The sequence below is a fragment of the Cyprinus carpio genome, chromosome A3, assembly GCF_018340385.1.
Source record: "Cyprinus carpio isolate SPL01 chromosome A3, ASM1834038v1, whole genome shotgun sequence".
NCBI lineage: Eukaryota > Metazoa > Chordata > Actinopteri > Cypriniformes > Cyprinidae > Cyprinus > Cyprinus carpio.
In genome coordinates, this window is record NC_056574.1 from 5,027,307 (window position 1) to 5,047,685 (window position 20,379).

At 38.4% G+C, this 20,379-nt stretch overlaps 2 protein-coding genes across 2 annotated transcripts; both read left to right on the forward strand.

Annotated features, from left to right (window-relative positions):
- Positions 1-746: 746 nt before the first annotated feature.
- Positions 747-7,065, forward strand: LOC122135605 (NACHT, LRR and PYD domains-containing protein 1 homolog; the record flags this gene model as incomplete). Its single annotated transcript, XM_042715503.1, has 9 exons — positions 747-827; positions 1,729-1,781; positions 2,820-2,897; positions 2,999-3,073; positions 3,244-3,387; positions 3,652-3,807; positions 4,338-4,424; positions 6,094-6,204; positions 6,288-7,065. Coding segments are annotated over exons 1-9 (1,563 nt in total), but the record flags the coding sequence as incomplete, so codon positions are not given.
- Positions 7,066-7,069: 4 nt separating this feature from the next.
- On the forward strand, positions 7,070-17,105 carry LOC109095774 (NACHT, LRR and PYD domains-containing protein 1 homolog). Its single transcript, XM_042716734.1, is given in 12 exon segments — positions 7,070-7,179; positions 8,042-8,109; positions 8,569-10,309; positions 10,444-10,521; positions 11,046-11,120; positions 11,235-11,378; positions 11,476-11,631; positions 12,629-12,718; positions 12,980-13,096; positions 13,183-13,570; positions 15,840-16,289; positions 16,291-17,105. Coding segments are annotated over 12 exon segments (3,786 nt in total). The 5' UTR covers positions 7,070-7,075; the 3' UTR covers positions 16,666-17,105.
- Positions 17,106-20,379: the final 3,274 nt, after the last annotated feature.

Sequence of the window (20,379 nt, forward strand, 5' to 3'; positions counted from 1 at the left end):
TTTGGCCATTTTTAACCACTAAAGTAATAACTGTTGTGTCTTTTTGTAGATCAGAGTGACATGATTCTTCAATATAAAGCATCGGTCATTGATAAATGTAAGGTCGCGACAGAGCATAATCTTTCATGTGTGGATCTGGCCACCCGTTACACTGAACCAGTGATCATTCAGAGGAGCAAAGAGCAGAGTGAGAAATACTATCGTGAACATGTGAGGTTTCTGTGGATGCTTCATCTCATCTGTTATCAAATGACAAGAATCACAGCATCAGAATAGATCAGCTGTTCAGTCCTAACTGTGATGGAAACAGACCAAAAACTGTGATTCTCAGTGGAGATTCTGGAAAAGGGAAATCATTCACACTACAGAAGATCATGTTGGACTGGGCAACTGGAGAACTTTACTCTGAAATCTTTGATGTAATGTTTCTGTTTAAGTGTGAAGAGCTGAAGGTGTATTTTTGAGGAGATGAGCTTATTTGAGCTTTTGAGCTGGAGTTGCAGTTTAACATCGAATGAGATTTCACAGATACTGGAGTTAACACCAACACCAGAGAAAGTCCTCATCCTCATTGATGGAATTGATGAGTATGTATCTCATCCACCCAGTCATTCAATGTTAGTACTCACTAATCCATCCGATAGAGCCCGACCTATGGACATTCTTAGAAGCGTCGTTAAAGGGAATCTTTGCTGCCTGAGTCATTCATTCTTGTCACCACAAGATCTGTAGCTGCTGATACAGTGATGAATCTCCTCAAGGGACCTCAGTGTTTCACTAAGATTATGGGCTTCTCTGAGAGAGGGGTGCAGGAGTACTTCCAGAAAGTTCTTCAGGAGAAAAACTCTTCAGGAAAACATATGAGAGAGTGAAGATAAATGAAAGCCTCCAGACTGCCTGCTCTGTGCCTTTGCTGTGTTGGATGGTCTGTTTTTGTCCTGAAGAAACACTTTACAGATGATGATCATGTGATAGAGAACTAAAGACAAACACCTCCCATTTATGTGCACTTTGTGTCCACTCTACTGGAGCATCATGACAAGAGTCAGTCTGTCCTCACCATGCTGAGGAGTCTGGGTCAGCGGGGCAGAGGAAGGGGTGGAAGAAGCGAGAAAGGTCTTTTGTAGAGAAGAGTGTGACTGCGACTGGCTTAGATCCTGCTACTAATGTGTTCTTGTATAAAGATAGTTTGAAAAGAAATAACAGACAGGGCCAGTGTTCAAGTTTATGCATCTCAGCTTTCAGGAGTTTTTCACTGCCCTCTTTATTATGTTTTACTGGATAAAGAAGAGTCCTGGGGGGGGAAAGTCACAGAGCTGTTGAACTCCATGAAATTGAAGGGTATAATCATAGGCCTTATCCAGAAAGAGATCAAATCCCATCCCTTCAGTCGTGATGTTTCTCTGTGGTCTCTTAAATGAGAAGGCGAGCAGCTCACTCTTTGAAATGATCAAGTGGGACTGTTCCTCAAATCATAAAACTAAAGACAAACCTGCAGGAAAGTCTTCTTACAGTGAGAAAGACAGCATGGATGTGAACTGTTCGCTCTGCGCTGTCTGTTTTGAGCTCCAGGATGATGAAAAGTTGTGAGGAGAGCTTTAGGAGACTGGGTATCCATGAATCTGTATAACGTTTCCCTGAGGAGCACAGACTGTTGGGTGCTGCTGTACTGTCTTGAGTGCTGTCCACACGTCAGATACTTGAACCTCATGTACTGTGATTTAACAGCTGAGAAAACTCAAGATTCTTCAGCCAGCACTCTGTATGTGTAAGATTATGAGGTCAGTGTTTTTGTATGGAGAAACACTTAAAACTGAATTCTTGATTGACACCCTTTTTGAAAATACAATTGCTAATTATTAGTTTATTATATACAGCTGAGGTCAAAAGTTTGCATCCCCATTTCAGAATCATAAAAAATGTTATTATTTTACCAAAATAAGAGGGATCAAACAAAATGCATGTTGTTTTTTATTTAGTACTGACCTGAATAAGATATTTCACATAAAAGATGTTTACATATAGTCTACAAGAGAAAATAATAGTTGAATTTATAAAAATGAACTGGTTCAAAATTTTCATCACCTTGATTCTTAATACTGTGTTATTACCTGAATGATCCACAGTTATTTTTTTTTGTTTTTTTTTGTTTTTTGTTTGTGATAGTTGTTCATGAGTCCCTTGAGTAAACAGTTAAACTGCCCGCTAAATGACAAACAGTTGTGATGATTGAATGAGTGACCAGAAGGCTTGTTCGCTGCTTTGCAGACCAATTGGCATATGAGATTATAGCCCCGCAAGAGCTATTAGAGAGCACATGACAATTTATGCTTCTGAATTGCTCTCACGGCACTTTGATGTCATATGCGTTATCGGTCTGCAAAGTGAACAAGCCAATCCTTAAGGCAGCTTAGGACTGGAGGGAATCTAGAACAGAGAAACACAGGTAACTGAGGAAAACAAACTACTAAAAGTCCATGAAAGTGTAACAGAACCCATATAGAACATGCCATCTACAATATTACACAGATATTTTACCTCTGATAAAATGGCAAGTAATGTTTACATTGTAATTGTTTAAAAACTTTCCGTTTATGAGCTATACATTTGAGCTATTTGCAAATACCAGTTTTTGTTTAAAGATAATATTTTTTAATTACATTAATGATTAAAAAAACTTTTCAGTTTTATTTCAAAACAATATGAAGTCAACTTGAGTATAATATGGAAAGGTGGCATTTTGTGCAAATGCATTTTATACTAGATTTTTAAAAATATCTGTCACACTTATATTTGTCATTGACTCATATCATGTTTAGGTTGTCAGTGGAGCACCTGTCAGAAGTTGCAGATTTGATCCAGATTCTTGGTGAATCAAAAATCCTGAGACAGCTGAAGTAAATTTTAAGATACAACAATCCTACATCCAATACAGCAATATGAAATATCAAACCAGTCATTTGAACATAATAAGCTATCTCTTTTTTGTACTTGGTAGAGTTCAGGAGGATGAGAACAGTGCTGAGAGTCCCAGATGGTCACTTAACCTGTCAATCATTCGTGGAGATGTCTTGTAAGAACTGTTGCACATACATTGTGATCTTTCTAATAAAGATTAATATATAGAATAATTATATAGTCTTGATAAAAAAAAAAAAAAAAAAAAAAAGGTTCCAGAACACAACATAAATCATTCTTAGGGGGTGTATGGTACTGTTATCAAATGTTTCTCTGTGTTTTCAGGTTGTCTTTGAGCTCCTCAGAGAAGAATCCATCATTTCCAGCAGTCTTAAACATCACACTTACATGTCCACAATCAGAAATATCCAGCACTGACTGGTCACTCTTCTTGGAGAGACTCAGCAAGACAGGAAAAGTAGCCGAAGAGTAAGAAAAATACAAATTTTGCCATTGCTCTATTTATCTCATCAATAGCTTTACTGTTCTCCATACAGCTGGATATATAGCTGCCCACTGCTCCGGGTGTCTGTTCACGGTGTGTTCACTTCTCACTGCTGTGTGTGTGCACTTGGATGAGTTAAATGCAGGGCACCAATTCCGAGTATGGGTTACCATACTTGGCAAATGTCATGACTTTCACTTCACTTTTCACTCTCACTTACATGCAACAACCATTTAAATCTTTTGCAGTTCTTCAGCTCTTGATGAGCATGTCAGTTTGCTACTGTCTTCTTTTCACTCTGTGGGTTTGAAGACGTTGGATCTAAAGCTGGTCAGTCTGAATGGAAGCTGGGCTTCTGGGATCATTTGCCTCGTCCAGACCTGCACCAGTCTACAGCAGCTCAAGTAAGACCATTTACTGTGGCGTCAGTGGCGTTGCTAAGGATTCTGGGCCCATTGCAATGATTTTGCTGTAAGGCCCTCTCAAAATCTCTTTCAGTGGGGGCCCTATGCACTCTGTCCCCCCTTTTTTTACCCAGTAGCGATGGCACTGTGTGGCCCCATGAAGTTACTGGATGCTTAAATCAAAAACATCTGAATTTCATCACATTTGATGAAAAAAAAATCTGCATCATCTACACATAAATTTGCAGCAATCTGTCATGAACATGGCTAAAGGGTGAGAGAAGGGGATAACAAATTTGGGCTTTAGTTTGGTCTGTTCCTCACACAAAGGGGAGGCTTGAATCTCCAGTGAGCCAAGGGTGAACTCTTTATTACAATTGGCGGCAATTCTACATTATAGATTTGATATTAATAAATAATAGTTTAATTATAATAGTTTAAATGTGCTGCAGGCTAACTGAACAGAACTGAACTCAACATTTTTTTTTTAAGTATGTTATATTGGTTTTTGTGTATCAACAATATTGCAGTGTCTGTGCTGATTTGCTGTTAGAAGAGGGAATCATGTTGCTGAACAAATCACTGACAGATCCACACTGCACTGTGATCATTGAAGGGTATGTATGAACTCAACAGCTGTCCATCTGATATGCTTCGAGGATGCTCTTTTTATTTTAACTCAATTAATACCACAAAACAAATAAGATACTTATGATACAGTGTGCATATATATTATGTGTTAATCTACAAATTAGGCCTATTAGGTCCACAGAAAGTGTTTTTTAAAAAAAAAAAAAAAACTGTTTATCAAGGTGATATTTAGCTGATATTTAGTCTTCTGATTTCAAAATAAATCAGAATTACCCTTATATTTTGGTTTAAACATTAGGTGCCAAATTCTGAATATTTAATAGTATGTTTGTAGAGTCTCACTTTGATGTCTGATTTAGAGAGGTGGTTTTAAAATACAGTCACCATTATGGATATTAACAAAAAAAAAAATCTATATATACATATATACACACACACAAACCCGATTCCAAAAAAGTTGGGACACTGTACAAATTGTGAGTAAAAAAGGAATGGAATAATTTACAAATCTCATAAACTTATATTTTATTCACAATAGAATATAGATAACAACTGATGAAAGTGAGACATTTTGAAATGTCATGCCAAATATTGGCTCATTTTGGATTTCATGAGAGCTACACATTCCAAAAAAGTTGGGACAGGTAGCAATAAGAGGCCGGAAAAGTTAAATGTACATATAAGGAACAGCTGGAGGACCAATTTGCAACTTATTAGGTCAATTGGCAACATGATTGGGTATAAAAAGAGCCTCTCAGAGTGGCAGTGTCTCTCAGAAGTCAAGATGGGCAGAGGTTTACCAATTCCCCCAATGCTGCGGAGAAAAATAGATGAGCAATATCAGAAAGGAGTTTCTCAGAGAAAAATTGCAAAGAGTTTGAAGTTATCATCATCTACAGTCCATAATATCATCGAAAGATTCAGAGAATCTGGAACAATCTCTGTGCGTAAGGGTCAAGGCCGGAAAACCATACTGGATGCCCATGATCTTCGGGCCCTTAGACGCACTGCATCACATACAGGAATGCTACTGTAATGGAAATCACAACATGGGCTCAGGAATACTTCCAGAAAACATTGTCGGTGAACACAATCCACTGTGCCATTCGCCGTTGCCGGCTAAAACTCTATAGGTCAAAAATTAAGCCATATCTAAACATGATCCAGAAGCACAGGCATTTTCTCTGGTCCAAGGCTCATTTAAAATGGACTGTGGCAAAGTGGAAACTAGAAGCCTGTATTAGACAAGAATGGGACAACATTCCTATTCCTAAACTTGAGCAACTTGTCTCCTCAGTCCCCAGACGTTTGCAGACTGTTATAAAAAGAAGAGGGGGTGCCAACTTTTTTGAGATGTGTTGATGCCATGAAATTTAAAATCAACTTATTTTTCCCTTAAAATTATACATTTTCTCAGTTTAAACATTTGATATGTTATCTATGTTGTATTCTGAATAAACTATTGAAATTTGAAACTTCCACATCATTGCATTCTGTTTTTATTCACAATTTGTACAGTGTCCCAACTTTTTTGGAATCGGGTTTGTGTGTATATATATATATATATATATATATATATATATAATTTTTTTTTACTGTGTAAGAGTATGAACAAAACCTAAAAAAAGATTCAAGGAGATTGTTGATATATTTTGCATATTTTTATTTATCCTGGTTTCCTCCATCTTTATTAAGGAGTGAGAGCAGTAAACACACTGACCAGTGCAAAGAACTGGACTGCAGTCACAGCTGTTATGACAAAGTGAAAATTCACTTCAAACCGACAGTTTTGAAACAGCTAAAGAAGTGAGGTCATCTTATCATTTTGTATGTTTTCTTTTTATAAGTTTATCATCTCATTTATCAACATCATCATCTCTGCGCTCCAGGTTGAACATCTCTGAGCCGGAACCATCTGTCATGAATCTTTACTGTCAGTCTTGTGTTCACATTGGTGATTCTGATCAGTGGGTTCAGGTGGAGCCGTTAGCCTGTACGGATGAAGGAGGGTCAGAGTTCAGGATCAGCACTCCGGCGGGTCGATTCGAGTGCAGCAGGACCAGAATGCGATGGGTCTGTGCTGGTGACGTCACTCTCGAGTACCGTGCAGTGGATGGATGTTTCCTCAGTGAAGAGCTGGAGAGGCTTCAGTGTGAGCGAATTGGTCCTGTGATTGATGTGACAGTGATCTCAGGGAAACTGGAGGAGGCCCATCTGCCTCATTACGCCTGTTTGGCAGAGTCATACTCCTCTCTCAAATATGCTGTAAAAGTCCTTGGAATCTTGGAATCAGTGGAGCTGACTTGTTTTCATGCCAAAATACTCCAACCATCCTTTTGGCCTACCACAGTGATTAAAGAAAAAGGCATTCCTGTTGAACAACATTTAGATCTTCTTATCTTCATGACATCCGAAGATCCTCTTATTCTCCATGTCTACTTTCTTCCACTGTTTGATACTTTTTCAAAGGAAAAAATTAAGCAGGAAGAAACAGCAAATAATCCTCATGTCCTTGAAATTGAGCACCCCAGCCCTGGCATGAAAACTCAAATGGACACACCACATGTTCTTAAAGTATCTGGTGCCAGTGTAGATTCTGAAGAAGGGATTACATTTTTAAGCAGTATTCACCCAGTCTTCTTCAAAATCAAACAAGACATAGATGGGGGATGTTCAGATGACTCTCATCAAACAGCAGCATGAAATGTTTGTGTGGAAAACAATCATTTGGAAAGACAAACTTAATCAGAAAAAACAAGAAATGAGAGATTTAATGGCCAGGTATGTTAAACCTAATATATTTGTTTCTGAAATCACATATACCAGGGTTTAGAAAACGTATACCAGTGCATTCAAGTTATATGATTTCAGGAAGAGGAGCTTTAATTCTTTGAAGAACTTGTATGTTCTGATTCTTAACCCTCTGGTGTTTTGTTCTGTCATTTTGGATAAAAAAAGTTTTGAATTTTTAAAAATCACAGCTAACCATGATGCATTAACTGACAGTTTAACATTCAAAAATATAAAATATGGCAAAAATTGTTTTTTGGTAATTACTAAATATATATCCAAATGGAAAACCTGAAGTAGTAATGTCTGAAAAGACTGTTCTCTTGTCCTAAATGAACAATACCAGACGGTTAATAATGTCTTATATGAAGAAAGCCAACTGTTTTATCATGTAATTAATAAAAAGATGTCAACAGCTGCTGTTTAATGGATACTGTTTAAAGAAAAAACAATGTGAAAACTGAAATGAACTGATGTTAATTAAAAAATATTTAATATTAAGTATTTTTATAACTAAATTTATAAAGTTAGACAGCACTCAAATGGTAACCTCGTAACTTTCAAAATCTCATAAAACACAGACTGCTGCAATATATTTGGTCAGATAAAATGATTGAAGGTGAATGTAAGAAAATCTGTACAGGATTTATTTCAATATTCTCATGTGATAAATTAATTTTACTGTATCATCCAGTTTGACATGGCTCAGGTACATACATGGCTATTGTTTAGGCACTTTGATAAGTGAATTTTGGAAATACAAATGAAATAATACAGTGCTATTTATGTTTTTTTTTTCACTCCAAATTGTGGTAACAGTGTATATGTTAATCTTTGTTAAATTAATTTGTAGGTTTGGCAGGTTGTCCACAGAAATGAGAAAGCACATCCCTGAAGGACAGAAGCGAAAGCCACGGAAAGGTAGGTACAAATGATACTGTATCTGTATAATTAATGCTTTCCAAAATATTTAGCTCTTTGTTGAACATGATATTCTTTCACATTTTGTCACAACTTAGTTTAACTATGTACATCTTAATTTTGTAAAATGTTTACTTGCATTGGGAATACATGAATTAATTTCACTTGCCTTGAAAACACTCAAGGATTTTGAGTTTGGATACCACACAGTCAGTAAATTTAAGCTATTAAGATAAACAAAATTTGTATGTAAACGAACATAATAAATGTTTTGTTAAGAAATGTGGCTTTAAAAAAACTGTAAATGTGGAAGTCTTTTCAGGAGGAATAGAAAGTACAAAAGAACAGGATTTGTTCGAACAATAAATCTTTTGTAACACTGTTAGCCATTAAACTGATTGTTCATGTCCTTCTTGTGTGTTTTTATTGTAACTATTGTACTCTTCTGTTTTTCTGTAGGTTGGAGTGACACAATTCTTCACTATAAAGTATCTGTCATTGATAAATGTAAGTTTGTGACCAAGTGTAATCTTCCAACTGATGAATGTGTGGAGCTGGCAGGCCGTTACACTGAACCAGTGATCATTCAGAGGAGCAAAGAGCAGAATGAGAAATACTATCGTGAGCATGTGAGGTCTGCACATGCTTCTGGATTAAATACATCATCTCATCTGTTATCAAATGACAAGAATCGCAGCATCAGAATAGATCAGCTGTTCAGTCCTGACTGTGATGGAAACACACCAAAAACTGTGATTCTCAGTGGAGATTCTGGAAGAGGGAAATCATTCACACTACAGAAGATCATGTTGGACTGGGGATTTGGAAAACTTTACTACAAAAACTTTAATGTAATTTTCCTATTAAAGTGTGAAGAGCTGAAGTGTATTTCAGAGGAGATGAGCTTGTTTGAGCTTTTGAGCTGGAGTTGCAGTTTGACATTAGATCAGATCTTACAGATACTGGAGTTAACAACACCAGAGAAAGTCCTCTTCCTCATTGATGGAATTGATGAGTATGTATCTCATCCACCCAGTCATTCGATGTTAGTACTCACAAATCCTTCCGATAGAGCCAGACCTATGGAAATTCTTAGGAGCGTGTTAAAGGGAAACTTGCTGCCTGACTCATTCATGTTTGTCACCACAAGATCTCTAGCTGCTGATACAGTGATGAATCTCCTCAAGGGTCCTCAGCGTTTCACTGAGATTGTGGGCTTCTCTGAGACAGGGGTGCAGGAGTACTTCCAGAAGTTCTTTCAGGATGAGCAGCTCTTCAGGAAAACATATGAGAGAGTGAAGATAAGTCAAAGCCTCCTGACTGCCTGCTCTGTGCCTTTGCTGTGTTGGATGGTCTGTTTTTGTCTGAAGAAACACTTTACAGATGATGATCATGTGATGAGAGAACTAAAGACAACCACCTCCATCCACCTCGTGCACTTTGTGTCCACTCTACTGGAGCATCATGACAAGAGTCAGTCTGTCCTCACCATGCTGAGGAGTCTGGGTCAGCGGGCAGAGGAAGGGGTGAAGAAGCGAGAGAAGTTTTTTGTAGAGAAGAGTGTGACTGCGACTGGCTTAGATCCTGCTACTAATGTGTTCTTGTATAAAGATAGTTTGAAAAGAAATAACAGACAGGTGCCAGTGTTCAAGTTTATGCATTTCAGCTTTCAGGAGTTTTTCACTGCTCTTTATTATGTTTTACTGGATAAAGAAGAGTCCTGGGGGAAAATCACAGATTTGTTGACCTCCCTGAAAATGAAGGGTATAATCAATAGGCCTTCTCCAGAAAGAAGATCAAATCCCATCCCTTCAGTCGTGATATTTCTCTTTGGTCTCTTAAATGAGGAGGCGAGCAGCTCACTCTTTGAAATGATCAAGTGGACTGTTCCTCAAATCATAAATCTAAAGACAAACCTGCAGGAAAGTCTTCTTACAGTGAGAAGACAGCATGGATGTGAACTGTTCGCTCTGCGCTGTCTGTATGAGCTCCAGGATGAGAAACTTGTGAGGAGAGCTTTAGGAGACTGGGTATCCATGAATCTGTATAACATTTCCCTGAAGAGCACAGACTGTTGGGTGCTGCTGTACTGTCTTCAGTGCTGTCCACACGTCAGATACTTGAACCTCATGTACTGTGATTTAACAGCTGAGAAACTCAAGATTCTTCAGCCAGCACTCTGTATGTGTGAGACTATGAAGTCAGTGTGTTTGCATTTGTAAATTCAAACTTAATTATTGATTGAAACTCATTTTAAAATACATTTACTACATTTTTTAATAAATACATGTAAAGCATTTAATATCTAAATTAATTTCTTGTGTTTGACTCAAGGTTGTCAGTAAAGCACCTGTCAGAAGTTGGAGATTTGATCCAGATTCTTGGTAAATCTAAGTTCTTGAAAAAAATGAGGTAATTTTAACAAACATACTGCATCTGATAAAGCCATATGAAATATTTAATCAACTAATAAGTGTTGTATTTTACAGAAGAGGATTAGGGTCAAGCGATAATAAAATAAATAAATAAATAAAACCATCTCGAGATTAAAGTCATTATAATACAAAATTAAACTTGTTAAATTCCAAGAAAAAATGTAGAAATAAAATGTTGAAATTAAACTCATTTCAATTTCGAGAATAAAGTTGTTATGTTTCGAGATAAAACTCATTAAATTTCAAGAAAAAAAAAGATCGAGATAAAATGTTGAGAATAAACTCATTAAATTACGAGAGAAAAAGTCTGTTTCGAGAAAAAGTCAAGAATAAACACTCATGTCATTCATTTAATCTCAACATTATATTTCGACATTTTTCTTGAAATTTAACAAATTTAATCTCGTATTATAATGACTTTAATCATGAGATGGTTTTATTCTTTTTATTATTGCTTGGCCCTAATCCTCTTCTTTATGATACATTTTTTGTTCCTGGTAGGGTTCAGGAAAGTGAGAACAGTGCTGAAAGTCCCAGATGGTCACTTGACCTGTCAGTCACTCATGGAGATGTTCTGTAAGAAACTATAACACATAGGCTGTAATCGCTTATCAAAAGCAAAAACACTGCAGCTATAGTGAGTGTACGATGCTGTTATCAAATGTTTCTCTGTGTTTCTGTCTGTTTCAGGTTGTCTTTGAGCTCCTCAGAGAAGAATCCATCATTTCCAGCAGTCTTAAACATCACACTTACATGTCCACAATCAGAGATATCCAGCACTGACTGGTCACTCTTCTTACAGAGACTCAGTAAGACAGCAAAAGTAGTGGAAGAGTAAGAAAAAATATTATTTTTGCCATTTCTCTGTTTATCTCATAAGTAGATTTACTGTTAATTCATACATTTATTGTGGTCAAATATATTTTTGCAGCTCTTCAGCTCTTGATGAGCATATCAGTTTGCTGCTGTCTTCATTTCACTCTGTGGGTTTGAAGACATTGAATCTGAAGCTGGTCAGTCTGAATAAGAGCTGGGCTTCTGGGATTATTTTCCTCGCCCAGACCTGCAACAGTCTACAGCAGCTCAGGTCATTTGCTTTTATTCATGAAACTGATTTCTGTCATGTCCTCTGATACCATATACAATGGCCCCATAAAGTTACTGGATGCTTAAGTCACACTTTAGTACACATAAACTTTCATGATAAAGATGTTTATGTAAGAGTATTTTTTAATGAGTGTTTATGTAAGTAGTTTTGATCGGTTCCTCACACAAAGCTATTGTATAGCTTCAGATGAGACGCAATATAGGGGGTAAATAATGTAACTGATTTTTATGATGATTTGATGGTACTTTTGCATCATATTTTAGAAGCTCCAGATCCCATTTATTGTAATATAAACCAACGGCTATTTTATTTATTTAGAACATGCCCTTTTGTTGTATGTCCTTTCGAGAACACATCTGAAACCACAAGGTTGAGTAATTAATGACAAAATACTCATCATTGAGTTGAGCAAACTCCCTCTCATGGTGAATGTGTGCTGCAGGCTGACTGAAGAGTCACTATTTGTTATAAAAAAAAAAAAAAAAAAAAATATATATATATATATATATATATATATATATATATATATATCTATATATATATATATATATATATGTCTAATTGTCTCAAAAAAGAAAAGAAAAAGAAAAAAAAATCGTATTCATGTTTGTGTTAATGCTGAATTGCAAAACTCTTTTAAGATGGGATGAAGTTTATGGCCAGATTTGGTGGTATGGTAAGGTTTAAGGGTGGGTTAAGGGATAGGTGTAGGTGTAATTATAGATGCGACTACGGAAATTACTTACAGATGCAATTACATGGAGATATTTCTAATATTACAATGAATTTTCATGTTGCAGTACAATGAAAATATGTATGTGCACAATAAGTGTACTGTATTAGATGACTGACTTAAATGTTAGTGCATAGTAGTTAAGAAGTGTAATACAAAGTGGGTACAAATATAATTTTGCTTTAAAAGCATTGCAAAATTATGTTATTGCTTATTGATGTTTGTGTAACATTAATATTTCAGTGTCAGTGTCACTGGATTGCTTTTGGAGGAAGGACTCATGTTTCTGAAGAAATCACTGACAGAGCCACACTGCACTGTGATCATTGAAGGGTTTGTGTGCTCAATGTTTTTTATGCATAGTTTAAATGCAACTAGTTTAAAACAAAACACATGACAAATTACTTTAATTAGGATAGAAACTAAAAATATACAAAACTTTACAGCCGAAATTTTTTAAATACAGTCATGATATAGGTATAGATCTAACAAAAACATGGTTTCTTGTTTCCTATAAAAGATTGAAAAGCATACTGGTGGTATATTTTGAATCTTTTTTTTTAAAAAATCCTGGTTTTCTCAATGTTTATCAAGGAGGAAGTGCAGTAAACTCACTGACCAGTGCAAAGAACAGGACTGGAGTCACATCTGTAATGAGAAAGTGGAGATTCACTTCAAAACCAAAGGTTTTGAAAAAGCTGGAAGAGTGAGATCATCTTATATTTTTTTATAGTCTGTTTCTCTTTCACACATTTATCATTTCATTTATCATTGTAATCCCTGTTCTCTAGGCCGACCATCTCTGAGTCTGAACCATCTGGACTGAATCTTCAGCCGCTCTTAGTGTGTCAGTCTTGTGTTCACATTGGTGATTCTGATCAGTGGGTTCAGGTGGAGCCGTCAGTCTGTAAAGATGAAGGAGGGTCAGAGTTCAGGATCAGCACTCCGGCGGGTCGATTCGAGTGCAGCAGGACCAGAATGCGATGGGTCTGTGCTGGTGATGTCACTCTCCAGTACCGTGCAGTGGATGGATGTTTCCTCAGTGAAGAGCTGGAGAGGCTTCAGTGTGAGCGAATTGGTCCTGTGATTGATGTGACAGTGACCTCAGGGAAACTGGAGGAGGCTCATCTGCCTCATTATGCCTGTTTAGCAGAGTCAGACCCCTCTCTCACACGAAGTGTAAAGGTCCTTAGTGTTGAAGATGAGGGAATATCCTTGGAATCAGTGGAGTTGACTCGTTTTCATGCTAAACTACTCCAACCATCTTTTTCTCCTAAAACAGTGCTTATGAAACTAGGGATAGCAGTGAAAGTGCACTGTGATCTACTGATCTTCATGACTCAAAAGAACCCCATCATTCTCCATGTGTATTTTTTCCCATCAGATTCACTTTTTAAAGAAAAAATTAAAACTGAGGAAAAACAGAGTCATCCAATCAAGTGTTCAAGACCTGAAAACTCCACTGCGGATGATGAAACAACACAGTCTTGCGGTTCCTGGTGCTTCTGTCCAACCCGAAGCAATCAAATTAAGAGGTGACATCGAGCCACCAAACTTCTTTCAGGTCAAACATCCTGTGGTCAATGACATCAAAAATGTCTCTACTAAAGTCGAGTGGATGATCAGAAATCAGTTTGGACTGCAACAGTTTGGAAAGAATTAATCAACATGCATCCAAACAGGGCCGAGACTTTGTTTCAAACTGGACAAAAACCAAAATACACCACAATCGGCTGTTAACTTTGATAAAGTTCAGTTTTTTGATAGAAATTGGTGTGCTCTTATTAAAAGTGTTGAGAATGTGAATAACATTGCCGACAACTTGCTGCAGAAGCAAATCATTCATGAAGAATTATATTCTGAAATCACAAATCCAACTTCAACCAGTGAAGCCAGCATGAGGAAGATCTGCAGCATAGTGCGTAAAGGTAGTGACACTGTGAAAGAAATGTTCATCTCCATTCTTCTGGGAAGAAGATCCCAACCTTTTAAATCATCTGCCTTTACCTGACTCTTAAACTTTTTTGCTGGATGATTCTACATTTTTTTTTTTTACATGAATTAGGAAATGACATGTAAACTACAGGCGACCATTGCCCTGGAGAGCTCACCCTACCATACTGCAGCTTTTGGAGAACAGTATTTTAACAAATCATATTCACTGTTAAAGAACATTCAAATGCTCTGCTTGCCTTAAAAATGAAAGGGGGAGGGGGACTGTTACAATATAATTTCCTGTCTGATAAGAACACTGAATAATGTGAATCCAAATTATTTCTGTGCAGGTTTATTTTCTATAGAGTTGTGTTTGTAATGCTTGACGGTTCGTGATATATCCTGGGAAGAAGAACTCCGCATTTGCCATTGCAACTTACCTATGATGAATTACGGCTGACAGGGGGAATATTTCACTCATGTTGGTTGCGTCAACGTCACATTTACATAGGCCGTATTATTTGAATTTGTGTCTGGTAGATATAATTATAAAATAACGTTATTAACCGGTTAATGTTCATTTTAAAAAAGTGTTACTATTCAATTTGATTTATTTCTGTTTCTGGTTATGTTCCTGTCAACATTATGTAACATACTGTTTCTGTTTTCGATCCTTGAACTGGTTCAGAGCCCTGGTGCAGACACAGCTACGATATTAAGAACAGAGGAAAAAACATCATATACAGAATTAGAAAAAATGGGATTACAAAAGGGTATATTGAATGGCGGTTGCTTACAGGCAAAAGAACAGGACTGGTGGCGGAGAACAGTCACGTGCAACACATAAACAGCAAAGGGGCTTGAGCACCTGCCCTTTTTCTTCTTCGAGAGAGAAAGTGCCCTTTTTTCTGGGGCTTGAGCACCTGCCCTTTTTTCACGGAGCCGACCAGTGCAAAGAACAGGACTGGAGTCACATCTGTAATGAGAAAGTGGAGATTCACTTAAAACCAAAGGTTTTGAAAAAGCTGGAAGAGTGAGATCATCTTATATTTTTTATAGTCTGTTTCTCTTTCACACATTTAATCATTTCATTTATCTTGTAATCACCTGTTCTCTAGGCCGACCATCTCTGAGTCTGAACCATCTGGACTGGATCTTCAGCCGCTCTTAGTGTGGTCAGTCCTTGTGTTCACATTGGTGATTCTGATCAGTGGGTTCAGGTGGAGCCGTCAGTCTGTAAAATGAAAGGAGGGTCAGAGTTCAGGATCAGCACTCTCCGGCGGGTCGATTCGAGTGCAGCAGGACCAGAATGCGATGGGTCTGTGCTGGTGATGGTCACTCTCCAGTACCGTGCAGTGGATGGATGTTTCCTCAGTGCAAGAGCTGGCGAGGCTTCAGTGTGAGCGAATTGGTCCTGTGATTGATGTGACAGTGACCCTCAGGGACACTGGAGGAGGCTCATCTGCCTCATTATGCCTGTTTAGCAGAGTCAGACCCCTCTCTCACACGAAGTGTAAAGGTCCTTAGTGTTGAAGATGAGGGAATATCCTTGGAATCAGTAGAGTTGACTCGTTTTCATGCTAAACTACTCCAACCATCTTTTTCTCCTAAAACAGTGCTTATGAAACTAGGGATATCAGTGAAAGTGCACTGTGATCTACTGATCTTCATGACTCAAAAGAACCCCATCATTCTCCATGTGTATTTTTTCCCATCAGATTCATTTTTTAAAGAAAAAATTTAAACTGAGGAAAAACAGAGTCATCCAATCAAGTGTTCAAGACCTGAAACTCCACTGCGGATGATGAAACAACACAGTCTTGAGGTTCCTGGTGCTTCTGTCCAACCCGAAGCAATCAAATTAAGAGGTGACATCGAGCCAAACTTCTTTCAGGTCAAACATCCTGTGGTCAATGACATCAAAATGTCTCTAAGTCGAGTGGATGATCAGAAATCATTTTGGACTGCAAACAGTTTGGAAAGAATTAATCAACATGCATCCAAACAGGGCCGAGACTTTGTTTCAAACTGGACAAAACCAAAATACACCACAATCGGCTGGTAACTTTGATAAAGTTCAATTTTTTTGATAGAAATTGTGTGTGCTCTTATTAAAAGTGTTTGAGAATGTGAATAACATTGCCGACAACTTGCTGCAGAAGAAAATCATTCATGAAGAATTATATTCTGAAATCACAAATCCAACTTCAACCAGTGAAGCCAGCATGAGGAAGATCTGCAGCATAGTGCGTAAAGGTAGTGACACTGTGAAAGAAATGTTCATCTCCATTCTTCTGGAAGAAGATCCCAACCTTTTAAATCATCTGCCTTTACCTGACTCTTAAACTTTTTTGCTGGATGATTCTACATTTTTTTTTTACATGGATTAGGAAATGACATGTAAACTACAGGCGACCATTGCCCTGGAGAGCTCACCCTACCATACTGCAGCTTTTGGAGAACAGTATTTTAACAAATCATATTCACTGTTAAAGAACATTCAAATGCTCTGCTTGCCTTTAAAAATGAAAGGGGGAGGGGGACTGTTACAATATAATTTCCTGTCTGATAAGAACACTGAATAATGTGAATCCAAATTATTTCTGTGCAGGTTTATTTCTATAGAGTTGTGTTGTAATGCTTGACGGTTCGTGATATATCCTGGGAAGAACTCCGCATTTGCCATTGCAACTTACCTATGATGAATTTACGGCTGAGGGGGAATATTTCACTCATGTTGGTTGCGTCAATGTCACATTTACATAGGCCGTATTATTTGAATTTGTGTCTGGTAGATAGAGCTGGTGTATAAAATAACGTTATTAACCGGTTAATGGTCATTTAAAAAAAGTGTTACTATTCAATTTGATTTATTTCTGTTTCTGGTTATGTTCCTGTCAACATAATGTAACATATTGTTTCTGTTTTCGATCCTTGAACTGGTTCAGAGCCCTGGTGCAGACAGACGATATGAAGAACAGAGGAAAAACATCATATAAGAATTAGAAAAAATGGGATTAAAAAAGGGTATATTGGAATGGGGTGAATTACCAGGCAAAAGAACAGGACTGGTGAGGAGAACAGGCACGTGCACACATAAACATCAAAGGGGCTTGAGCACCTGCCCTTTTTCTTCTTCGAGAGAGAAAGTGCCCTTTTTTTCTAGGAAGTTTTTTTTTTTTTTTTTTTCACGGAGCCGAGGATAAGCAAAATAAGACTTTATTAATCCAACACAGGGGTAACTCCAACGTGGAAACAGGAGGAAGACACACTAATGTAACTTGTAGACCCGACAAACACAGACTGGACAGACTAGGTCTAGGACAGGGTTCTCCAACCCTGCTCCTGGAGAGCTACCGTCCTGCAGACATCAGTTCCAACCCTGCTCCAAACACACCTGTCTGTAACTATGAAGTAGCCCTGAACACCTTGAATAGCTTGTTCAGGTGTGTTTGATTAGGGTTGGAGCTGCAATCTGTAGGACGGTAGCTCTCCAGGAGCAGGGTTGGAGACCACTGGTCTAGGACCTTTAAAGACAGGGTAATTAGAAACACAGGTGAGTGGAATGACTAAATTAACAGGTACATGGAACACATGGGGAAGAAACTAGACACACCTGGGAACTAATCAAACCAAACACGGGAGACAGAAACTGGGTCACAGGGGCAAAACACACTAAATGAGTCCAGGGGTGTGACAAGTATATTTTAAGTCACATTTTAGAGTAATTTTTAAGTTTACTTTTTTATGCTTGGAATTCACTTCATTACTTGGACATACATTGTTTTCAGAAAATAATAACACAAATAAATAAAGCGAATACATTATGAAATGTACAGTCGTGGCCAAAAGTTTTGAGAATTACATAAATATTAGTTTTCCAAAAGTTTGCTGCTAAACTGCTTTTAGATCTTTGTTTCAGTTGTTTCTGTGATGTACTGAAATCTAATTACAAGCACTTCATACGTTTCACAGGCTTTTTTATCGACAATTACATGACTTTATGCAAAGAGATCAGTATTTGCAGTGTTGGCCCTTCTTTTTTCAGGACCTCTGCCATTCGACTGGGCATGCTCTCAATCAACTTCTGGGCCAAATCCTGACTGATAGCAACCCATTCTTTCATAATAACTTCTTGGAGTTTGTCAGAATTAGTGGGTTTTTGTTTGTCCACCCGCCTCTTGAGGATCGACCACAAGTTCTCAATGTATTATTAAGATCTGGGGAGTTTCCAGGCCATGGACCCAAAATTTCAACATTCCGGTCCCGAGCCACTTAGTTATCACTTTTGCCTTATGGCACGGTGTGCCCATCGTGCTGGAAAATGCATTGTTCTTCACCAAACTGTTGTTGGGTTGTTGGAAGAAATTGCTGTTGGAGGGTGTTTTGGTACCATTCTTTATTCATGGCTGTGTTTTTGGGCAGAATTGTGAGTGAGCCCACTCCCTTGGATGAGAAGCAACCCCACACATGAATGGTGTCAGGATGCTTGACTGTTGGCATGACACAGGACTGATGGTAGCGCTCACCTTTTCTTCTCCGGACAAGCCTTTTTCCAGATGCCCCAAACAGTCGGGAAAGGGGCTTCATCGGAGAATATGACTTTGCCCCAGTCCTCCGCAGTCCATTCACTATACTTTCTGCAGAAGATCAATCTGTCCCTGATGTTTTTTTTGGAGAGAAGTGGCTTCTTTGCTGCCCTTCTTGACCACCAGGCCATCTTCCAAAAGTCTTCGCCTCACTGTGCGTGCAGATGCACTCACACCTGCCTGCTGCCGTTCCTGAGCAAGCTCTGCACTGGTGGCACTCCGATCCCGCAGCTCAATCCTCTTTAGGAGACGATCCTGGCACTTGCTGGACTTGTTGATTTAGGTGCAATCTTAGTAGCCACAATATCCTTGCCTGTGAAGCCATTTTTATGCAAAGCAATGATGGCTGCACGCGTTTCTTTGCAGGTCACCATGGTTAACAATGGAAGAACAATGATTTCAAGCATCACCCTCCTTTTAACTTGTCAAGTCTGCCATTCTAACCCAATCAGCCTGACATAATGATCTCCAGCCTTGTGCTCGTCAACATTCTCAACTGAGTTAACAAGATGATTACTGAAATGATCTCAGCAGGTCCTTTAATGACAGCAATGAAATGCAGTGGAAAGGTTTTTTTGGGATTAAGTTAATTTTCATGGCAAAGAAGGACTATGCAATTCATCTGATCACTCTTCATAACATTCTGGAGTATATGCAAATTGCTATTATAAAAACTTAAGCAGCAACTTTTCCAATTTCCAATATTTATGTAATTCTCAAAACTTTTGGCCACGACTGTACAGTCAAGTAAACATTGTCTATATTGCATGGCCAAAAATCCCTGCCTAGTGTGTATCCGAAGAGCACAACTTAGGTCGAGAGAATGGAAGCGCCTGGAGTAACTGGCATGTCTAAGCCATAAAATCTTGTAAATGTAGAGGGCGTGGACCATCCCGCAGCGTTGCAGATGTCCAGCATGGATACACCTGCTAAGAAGGCCTTGGAGGCCGCCATACCCCGTGTGGAGTGAGCCTTGGCTCCCAGCAGCGGGGGGAAGACCAGAGCACGACTCATAGGATACGTTGATAGCCTCGACTATCCATCGACTAAGAGTCTGCTTAGATGCAGGAAAGCCCCTTTTGGGGGGACCGTAGCATACTAGCAATTGGTCCGTTTTTCTCCACAGGGTAGCTCTGTGGACATATGTGTCCAGTGCTCGAACTGAACACATACAGTTTAGCTTCTCTTGGTCGGGCTCCTGAAAGGGAGGAGGACAAAAGGCCTGCAGCACTATAGGTTGTGGCGTGACAGAGGGAACTTTTGGAACATAACCCGCTCGAGGGTATATGAACGCTTTGGCCATGTCGGGCGCAAAGTCGAGATAAGTGGGGGCCACTGAGAGGGCCTGAAGGTCTCCAACTCTCCTCAGAGAGGTAATAGCCAACAGGAAGGCAGTCTTAAGTATCAGATGTCTGTCTGATATATCTTAAATTGGCTCGAATGGAGCTCTACAAAGTGCCTCTAACACCA